The sequence below is a fragment of the Oryctolagus cuniculus genome, chromosome 21, assembly GCF_964237555.1.
Source record: "Oryctolagus cuniculus chromosome 21, mOryCun1.1, whole genome shotgun sequence".
Lineage (NCBI taxonomy): Eukaryota > Metazoa > Chordata > Mammalia > Lagomorpha > Leporidae > Oryctolagus > Oryctolagus cuniculus.
The window spans coordinates 9,331,603-9,340,809 of NC_091452.1; the positions used below are offsets into that span (position 1 = coordinate 9,331,603).

The following is a 9,207-nucleotide window of genomic DNA, read 5'->3' on the forward strand; positions in this document are numbered from 1 at the left end:
CCCAGAACTCCATCTTGTTTATCTCCCTAGTCCCGCGAGGAAATGGAGAATCCAAACCATGGACAGAGCAAATCCCTTTCAGATACAATTATCAGGATACCTAAACATTATTTTAGTCTTTTTATTATTTTAGTCTTTCCGGAGCGTTCAGAAATGCGCTTTCCCCATGAGCCTCCACGGGGAGGCGTTTACGTCCCAGGAGGCCTGAGTGGGCCGGGCCGCGGCCCAGTCTCGTTGGCGGGAAGCGGCCCCTAATGCCCCGCTGAGGGTACGGGCGGGTCCTAACCCACCCTCTGACGGGCCGAAGGCGGGAAGAAACGAGCGCTGGCCTCGTCATCTTCAAAAGGGTGTCAGAAGAGCAAGGAGCTTGCCGCCGCGACGCCACACGCGGGCTTCGCACCTCTCCTCACGCGCAGCACGACGCGACCAGGGCGGGCCCGCAGCGAGCCTCGCTCCCTGAGCGCGCGTGCGCAGCAGGGCCCAAGCGCTCCCCCTCCTCCCGCTCCCTCCCGCTCCCTCCCGCCTCTCTCACGTGGCCCGCGGCTCGCGCCACGGCCCGACCCAGTTTCGCCGAGCGCGCTTGCGCGGAAGCCGCAGGTTTCCCCGCCCGACACGCGGCCCCGCCCTCTCACCCTAGGCCGGCGTGAGCGCTCCTGGAGCACCAGGCGCGCGTGCGCGCGAGCCGCCTTCCTAGTCACGTGACGCCGGGCGCCTCGCGTTCCCGGCTACGGCCGCCTTCCTTTGGCTCTGCTCCTCAGGCGTCATGGCCGCCTCCGTGCCCCGCTCCACTTCTCTCTGCCCGCTGCTTCCCCTTCTCTTGGGCCTCCTTCTCCTCTCCGCTCCTCACGGCGGTAGCGGCCTGCACACCAAGGGCGCCCTTCCCTTGGATACCGTCACTTTCTACAAGGTAACGGGGCGGGGGGCCTCGCGCGCTGGGGCAGCCGGAGGGCTGGTCGGCGCTGGGCAGCGACGCCGAGGCCGTAGGCCTGGCGGACTGTAGAATCGGGGTGCTAGTCCCGGCTCCTGCCTTTGCGAAAGAGTTGTTGCAGAGATGCGGGGCACTGGCGGGCCCTTCCCTTCCCCCTGCGGAGGGGGCGGCGCCGGGCGAGATCCAATCCTCTAGTCCCCAGCGGGAGGCCGCAGGGCTGCGCGAGATGGGCGCTGGGCGCCTCCTGGCTGTGGTGGACGGGGTGCTGGGCGTGCATTTCTGCGCCCTGCTCTGCTTGGATGGGCAGTGTGCAATCGGTGGTCAGGAGTCACGCGAAGTCGAGTGCTGAGGGTCCGCTGCAGTTCAGACAACCTGTTGCGACCGTCTCGGGCCTGAGAACAAAACACCACTACCCCCTCGCACCCCTCACCTAGACTGAGCCTGGGTCCCGGCCTGGGTAGGTGGACAGTTGGATATGTTGAAGACCGAATGCAGTGGCGCAGCCCCAGGCCCCCTCCTCTTGCAAGTGTCCTCACGCCCCCTAGCTTCGCTTCCTGCAGGACATAGGCAGTCTAAGCGTAGAGAGATAGCCAGTCGTTTTATCGTCCGGTTTTGTAGCCGTTGCAGGGAAGTGAAACCAAGAATTGCAGCTCTAAATGCCGAGTTTCGAGAATTTAGAAGTGTGGGTATGACTGGTTGGCTGTCAGTCACATAAAATGGCCTATGCTTCTTGGTCCTTTTTTTTGGCAAAGTGACACCCCTACCCCACCCTGCTCCATTGCGGTCAGGTACCACCACAGACCAAGTGTGAGTCAAAAAAAATACTTTGCACCCTAAAGTTAACAGGACCTTGATGCTTTGGTGTCCATAGGGGATTGGTTCCAGGGCCCCCTGCAGATACCCAAATCTATAGATGGTTAAGTCCCTTAACGGTGACAAGAAAAAAATCTGTACATACTTGGCACTGTACAATTTTTCCCCCAATATTTTTTAAAAAGATTTACTTATTATTTATTTGAAAGTCAGAGCTACACAGATAGAGAAGGAGAGTCAGAGAGAGAGAAAGGTCTTCCATCTGCTGGTTCACTCCCCAGTTGGCTGCAATGGCTGGAGCTGTGCGGATCCGAAGCCAGAAGCCAGGAGCCAGGAGCTTCTTCCGGGTCTCCCACGTGGGTTCAGGGGCCCAAGGACTTGGGCCATCTTCTACTGCTTTCCCAGGCCACAGCAGAGAGCTGGATCAGAAGTGGAGTAGCTGGGTCTCGAACTGGTGCCCATATGGGATGCCAGCACTGCAAGCAGTAGCTTTACCCACTATGCCGCAGTGCCAGCCCCTCCCTCCCCCAAATTTTCGACCCTCAGTTTGTTGGATCTGCTGAATGCTCCCAGTGCATTACTGCCTTAGGGCATTTGCGGCCAGTCAGTCCTTGTGACTGGAACATTCTTTGCCCAATCTTTGAGAACCAGGCAGGTTATCTCTCATTCAGGCCTAGGTTAAATGTTAGCTCTTCAGAGCCCTTCTCTGGTTTCTCCCACCTCCAATCTAAAGTCAGTCACATACCCTGTTTTAGTTTATTTAGATCATTAGTCACTCTTCCCTTGTATTTTATCATGTCTCTTACTAACATATTACATGCACGTTGAGAAATACCTTGTGTGTTTCACTTGTCTGCACAGTATAGCAGGCTACCTGTTACATACAAGGTGCTCAATAATGTGTTGCATGAATGATCAAAGGTTTTCTCCAGTCTTTCCAAAGCTCACTCTGTTCATTACCATTGAACATAGAGTTTCCTTGTGGTTTGTCCAGCAGCCTAGTTCCACACTTTGCCTTTTTGGTTTCTTTAAGATTTGTTTGCTTGAAAGGCAGACAGATCTTTATCTGCTGGTTCACTCCCCAAATTCCTGCAACATCCAGGGCTGAGCCAGACCAGAGCCAGGAGCCAAGAACTCCATCCTCTTCTCTCACATGGGGGGCCGTGTCCCAAGTGCTTGGACTATCTTCTGCTGCACTCCCAGGTGCATTAGGAGGAAACTAGATCAGAAACAGAGCAGCTGGAAGGCCAACTGGAATTCCCATGTGGGATGCCGCAGCCTACCCTGCTGCACCACAGTGCCCGCCACGATGCTGTCCCTGTCGTAGTTACCAGCTCCTGTGTTCTGCTTGGCCCAGAATGCTTATTGTAGCCATTTGAGCAATGAACAAGCAGATGGAAGATCTCTGATTTGCAAACTCTGCCTTTCAAATAAATACAATAAATCTTAAAAAACATTCTGGCATACTCTGGTAACTGAGAGTGAAGAAAGTAAAAGGTAGAGGCCTTTCAGTTCTGTTTCATTGGTAAGCCAGTGTATAATCAATACTGTTTCATAACACAAGTATAGGCCCCTTGATGGTGGAAATCCGTTGTCCTGTTAACCAGCCCTCCCCTCGCCCCCTGGACATGTGGCCTCTTCTACCCAAGGCTGCCAGGATTTGTTCTTTCGTTATGTATTCTCAGAGCATCAGCCACACGCCAGACACTGTGGGGCACTAAATACAGCAGAACAGAAGACCAAGTTCTTATTCTCACAGATGTGCGTTCTGGTGGAGAGGATAGAACACAAGCAGAGATTTCCGAGTGATTAATGGAGTGAAGCAAATACAGCAGGGTAACGTGATAGAGGATGGTTTTGGACCATCTTAGATGGTCCCTCCCAGAGGAGAGGACGTTTGAATTGAGCCTTGGACAAAAAAGGAACCATAGCAAGAACAGGGAGAGAGCATTCCAGGCAGCAGAGGACAAAAAGAAAAGCCCCGGAGTGGGAATACATTTAGTGTGTTGCATTGAAATAAGGCCAGCCGGGCTGGAGGGATGTGCTCTGATTTGTATTTTAAGTCTTCCCTGCTTTTAGGCCCCTAAAGCTCAGACTTTTGGCATCAGTGACTCTTAAAGGTGATCTGTTCTGGTAGTGTCTCCTCTTCTGTGTCTTTAGGAAAAGCCCGGGGCCCAGCACTGTGGTGCCAGCATCCCACATGGGCACCAGTTCAGGTCCCAGCTACTCTGCTTCCTATTCAGCTCCCTGCTAATGCACCTGGGAAAAGCAGTTGAAGATGACCCAAGTGCCTGGGCCTCTATATCTGTGTGTGAGACCCAGAAACAGCTCCTGGCTTTGCATCGGTTCATCTCTAGCCACTGATAGTTGACAGTGATGGCCTGTGATGAAAAAACTCGAAGTAGCAATCACCTGGGGTACAAGAACAGAGTTGTTGGGGGATGACAAGGCTGTTCTACTGTAGCTGCTTAGATAAAATCTGTGTGGAGCAAAGGGAAGTCTTTGGATTCCTCAGTAAGTTTATCAAGAGACATACCATGTGACCTCCCAATTCCACTCCTAGTATGTACCCAAAAGAATTTAATACAGAGGTTCAAACAAAAACATGAATGTTCACAACAGCATTACTCAAAATAGCTAAAAAGAAGAAACAGCCAAATCACCATCAGTCAACAAATGGGTAACGAAATGTGGTCTATCCATACAGTGGAATATTTATTTGGCCATGAAAGGGAATGAAGTATTTCTTCTTCTTTAAAAAATCTTTATTTGAGGCCGGCGCCGCGACTCAATAGGCTAATCCTCCGCCTAGCGGCGCCGGCACACCGGGTTCTAGTCCCGGTCGGGGCGCCGGATTCTGTCCCGGTTGCCCCTCTTCCAGGCCAGCTCTCTGCTGTGGCCAGGGAGTGCAGTGGAGGATGGCCCAGGTGCTTGGGCCCTGCACCCCATGGGAGACCAGGAGAAGCACCTGGCTCCTGGCTCCTGCCATCGGATCAGCGCGGTGCGCCGGCTGCAGCGCGGCGGCCATTGGAGGGTGAACCAATGGCAAAGGAAGACCTTTCTCTCTGTCTCTCTCTCTCTCACTGTCCACTCTGCCTGTCAAAAAAAAAAAAAAAAAAAAAAAAAAACAACTTTATTTGAGCAGCAGAGAGGTGGTTGGGGGCAGTGAGCATGCGCATGTGGGCTTCTGTCCACTGGTTCACTCCCCAGATGCCCACAGTGACCCCAGACTGAAGGCCAAAGCCAGGTTTCAAGAACTCAGTCCAGGTCTCCTATGTGGGTGTCAGGGACCTGGAGTGTGCACTGGCAGGAAGCCTGACTCGAGCAGAACCAGTACTTGAGCCCAGGCACTCTCATACGGTGTGCAGACATCCAAGTGGTGTCTTAACAGCTATGCCAAACACCCACCCTGGAAATGGATATTGGAATGAGCTGCACTATGGGTGGACCTGGAAAACATTATACTAAGGGAAAGAAGCCAAACATTGTGTGGTTCAATCAACAGAAAAACTGGTAGAGGCAGAAAGCAGATTAGCTTAGTGGTGCTGGAGCTCAGCAGAGGGTCGGGGGATGACTGCTTAATGGGTACAAGGTTTCCTTTTAGGGTAATGAAAGTGTTTTGGAGTCAGGAGTGGTGGTTGCCCAACACTGTTAGCACCCGAAATCCCACTGCGTTGGATACTTTAAAATGATGGAAAGGATGAACTTTATGTTATGTTTATTTCACCACACTTAGAGTCTTGCAGTTTAGGACCAAGAGATCTAGAGGCCAAAGAGAACTGTCTAGGGAGAGGGCGTTGTCTCAGGTTTGGCCTACCACCGACTTCTGTAGCCCTGTGTCTTCCATGGTGCCAGCTGTTCTTTAGACAGTTTTGTTTACTGTTGTCATATTTCTGGCCCATTGATAACTGAGAAGGCTACCTGGGATGATGGGCCATGGACAGGGATGTACAGCATGCTGAGGGGCTCCTTGGCCTCATTGAAAGGCACAGTGTAGAAGGCCTTAGTACACCTACAGCTTTGTTTATTCTGGACAGGGTTAAATAGATCTTTGGTTAGTGTGCGCAAATACCTGGTGAGACACCCGGCACTGAGCAGGCACTCAAACTGTATTACTAAATGAACCAGCGGGTGAATGAATGAGTTTTCGTTTGTGAGAGTTTGTCTCCCTTGTGGGCTTGTTTCTACTCTTTCTCAAAACAGGGGACCCATGGGAAGGGAACTAGCCCCAAAGGTCCCTGGAATACCCCCTCTTGCTCAGCTCTGTACACCCTCAGGTCATTCCCAAAAGCAAGTTCGTCTTGGTGAAGTTCGACACCCAGTATCCCTACGGTGAGAAGCAGGATGAGTTCAAGCGTCTGGCTGAGAACTCGGCCTCCAGCGATGATCTCCTGGTGGCAGAGGTGGGGATCTCAGGTATGGACAAGTCCAGGATGACTGGGGAGGGCAATGAGGGTGGAAGGTAGTAGCTGTTTGCTTACTTGGAGGGGAACACCCAGAAGCTCTCCATCTGAGCCACCATGAGAGGGTCAGTGGGCTTCAAGGCATCTGGTGCCCATGGCTAGCCTGACCCAAGCAGATTTTGGAACCCTGAAGGCTCGGCTCAGCTTTGCAGGTGGCTGCAGGGAGAAAATCCCTCTTCTGGTCCTTCCACCACTGTCTGACATTAAACTTACTGTGAGAACTCTGAGCCTCTCTTGCGGGGAGCTCTGGGCAGAGTGGTGCCATTTCTCCAGGGAGACAGTATAGGCAAAGTATTTGGTCTTCATTTCAGCTTTTGTACCCAAACCGTTGAGGTTTGGGTGTAGCTCACATACACTAGGGCTACCTCTAGTCCAAGGGCAGGGCAGCTCTCAGTTATAGCGACATCTTTTTTCTTTTTTTTTTTTTTATTTTATTTTTGACAGGCAGAGTGGACAGTGAGAGAGAGAGACAGAGAGAAAGGTCTTCCTTTTGCCGTTGGTTCACCCTCCAATGGCCACCGCTGCAGCCGGCGCACCGCGCTGATCCGATGGCAGGAGCCAGGATCCAGGTGCTTTTCCTGGTCTCCCATGGGGTGCAGGGCCCAAGCACCTGGGCCATCCTCCACTGCACTCCCTGGCCATAGCAGAGAGCTGGCCTGGAAGAGGGGCAACCGGGACAGAATCCGGCGCCCCGACCGGGACTAGAACCCGGTGTGCCGGCGCCGCAAGGTGGAGGATTAGCCTATTGAGCCATGGCGCCGGCCCAGCGACATCTTTAATACTGGGCAGCAACATTGAGTGATTGACACTGGGTGGAGATCGTCATAGGTGTTGTAGTTTCAGCCTTCACTGGACCCCTGCCCCAGAGCCAGATATATTTATTTTATATTTCAAAATCTGAAGCTCATGGAGCTTAACTGACTTGCCTCAGGCCATGGGGCCGGAGTGGCTCATCCAGAGCTCCACCTAAGTGTTTAGTCCCAAGGCCAGTCAGCTCTTACCTGGCTCGGCTTCCTCCCAATGAGCAGGTAAACTGGGAACTCATTAGGGATTCAGGGCCTGGGCAGAGATAGCTGGCACCTTTCCAGGGCAGTTAGTTAACCGTGACTCAACTTCTGATCAACTCCCTTGGGGCTTTTAGGATGATAACTAACAATTGAAATGTTTCCTGTGTGCCAGGCCACTGTGCTACATTTTTTGTGTTTCATCCTTGCGTCAAGTCTGTGAAGTACTATGGTACTGTTACCCCCCATTTTTTTAAATGAAGCACCTCATGCTTCAAGTAACATGCCCAAGTCTGTAGAGCTGTTAAGAGGCAGAACTAGGATTGTTACCCCAGACTCCTAGCACTACCACCCAGCAATGATGGGCCTTGGCCATTTCTTCTTGCAAGGTGTCAGAAACCGGGCACAGCACCAGCCCTGGTACTTCTACTGCCTGTTAGGAAAACACTGCACATACTAACAGCAGCCACCATATGTAAGCAATATTCCCACAGTGGCTCTCCAACAGCCCAGGTAGGTCCAGGGACTCTGTGCTTTAGTCATTGCATGCTTCACTCTCTCACCAAGCTCCAGCCAGATTGGCCTTTGTAATCCTTTAAAAAAAAAAAAAAAAAAACCCAAGCTCAGTCTTGCCCCTGAGCTTTTTGTTTCTGTTTTTCCTTTTTTTTTTCTCTCACCTCTGAGCTTTTATACTTAGAGTCCTTTCTTCCTGAGACGTCCCAGATCCTGACGTGGCTGCCCTTGACCTTCATGTCCCTCAGCTGCAGTTCTCTCCATGGGAAGGCGTCCGTGAGCCCTGAGGCAGCTTCCTTACTTGGCCGCACTGGCACGTCACCCTGTGTTACTTTCTTCGTGCAGTTAGCCACTTGAGTTGGTTTCTGTCTCTCCTAACCCTTAAAATATGAGCTCCTTGAGATCAGAAAGGAGGATACTTTTAATCTCAGCTGGGACCTGGCTTACAGCGGACATGGGGTGAATATTCAAAAGCAGCCCTCATTGTCCAGATGAAGGAAGCAAAGTGCAGAGATGAAATGACTTGACTAATGGCACATGGCTAGGATGTGTCAGAGGAGGAATTTGCACCTGGTCAGTGGTCTCTTCAAATCATACACAGCCGACTCCTCTTCCCTCAGCTCTGCCAGGTACAAGAGCAGTGCTGCCCTAAGTCCCTGTGGGCTTGCTCCTCATGTATGGTTTCTGTTTACAGATTATGGTGACAAGCTGAACATGGAGCTAAGTGAGAAATACAAGCTGGACAAAGAGAACTACCCCATCTTCTACCTCTTCCGGGACGGGGACTTTGAGAACCCAGTCCCATACAGTGGGGCAGTTAAGGTTGGAGCCATCCAGCGCTGGCTCAAGGGGCATGGGGTTTACCTAGGTATGCCTGGTTGCCTGCCTGCATATGACGCGTTGGCGGGGGAGTTCATCAGAGCCTCTGGTGTGGAGGCCCGCCAGGCCCTCTTGAAGCAGGGCCAGGACAACCTCTCCAGTGTGAAGGAGACTGAGAAGAAGTGGGCTGAGCAGTACCTGAAGATCATGGGGAAGGTCTTGGAGCAAGGTGAGGACTTCCCGGCGTCAGAGATGGCCCGGATCACCAAGCTGATTGAGAAGAACAAGATGAGTGACGGGAAGAAGGAGGCCCTGCAGAAGAGCTTGAACATCCTGACTGCCTTCCAGAAAAAGGGTGCCGAAAAGGAAGAACTCTAGCGAGGCTTCCCAGGGTTCCTCGGGGGCAGGAAGTAGAGTGTTACCGCCACCTGGGAAACCCTCCTGGGATGTCGGGAAAAGTAGTACTAACCCAACGTCTGGACACTGCTGCTGACGGGACCACACTTGGAACATCTCTGCGGCTGCTCTAGGGATGGCTGGAGCACTTACTCACACGGCTACTGGGTGCCCCTCAGAAGGAACTGGTGCTAGAGAGGAACGTGCTGCCCAGGTCCCCGACAAGTGTAATTTTGAGCCAATTAAAGTTTGAATGTTTTGGTTAAGTGGA

At 52.3% G+C, this 9,207-nt stretch overlaps 2 protein-coding genes across 4 annotated transcripts in view; one reads left to right on the forward strand and one right to left on the reverse strand.

The window, feature by feature from the left end:
- Nucleotides 1-770, reverse strand: part of TMEM116 (transmembrane protein 116) — a 153,006-nt gene extending 152,236 nt beyond the window's left edge. For both annotated transcript variants that reach the window (XM_017349545.3, XM_008272246.4), the window contains exon 1: nt 633-770. The gene's annotated coding sequence lies outside the window, so the exon portion shown is untranslated. The remainder of the gene's footprint in view (nt 1-632) is intronic.
- Nucleotides 657-9,207, forward strand: ERP29 (endoplasmic reticulum protein 29). 2 transcript variants are annotated; one of them, XM_002719753.5, is made up of 3 exons: nt 748-907; nt 6,019-6,157; nt 8,416-9,207. In XM_002719753.5, the coding sequence occupies exons 1-3, from the start codon at nt 764-766 to the stop codon at nt 8,916-8,918; spliced, it is 786 nt and encodes a 261-aa protein (XP_002719799.1). In that variant the 5' UTR covers nt 748-763; the 3' UTR covers nt 8,919-9,207. The 2 variants fall into 2 exon arrangements, with proteins under 2 accessions (XP_017205036.1, XP_002719799.1); XM_017349547.3 differs by lacking the exon at nt 6,019-6,157 and having other exon boundaries at nt 657-907.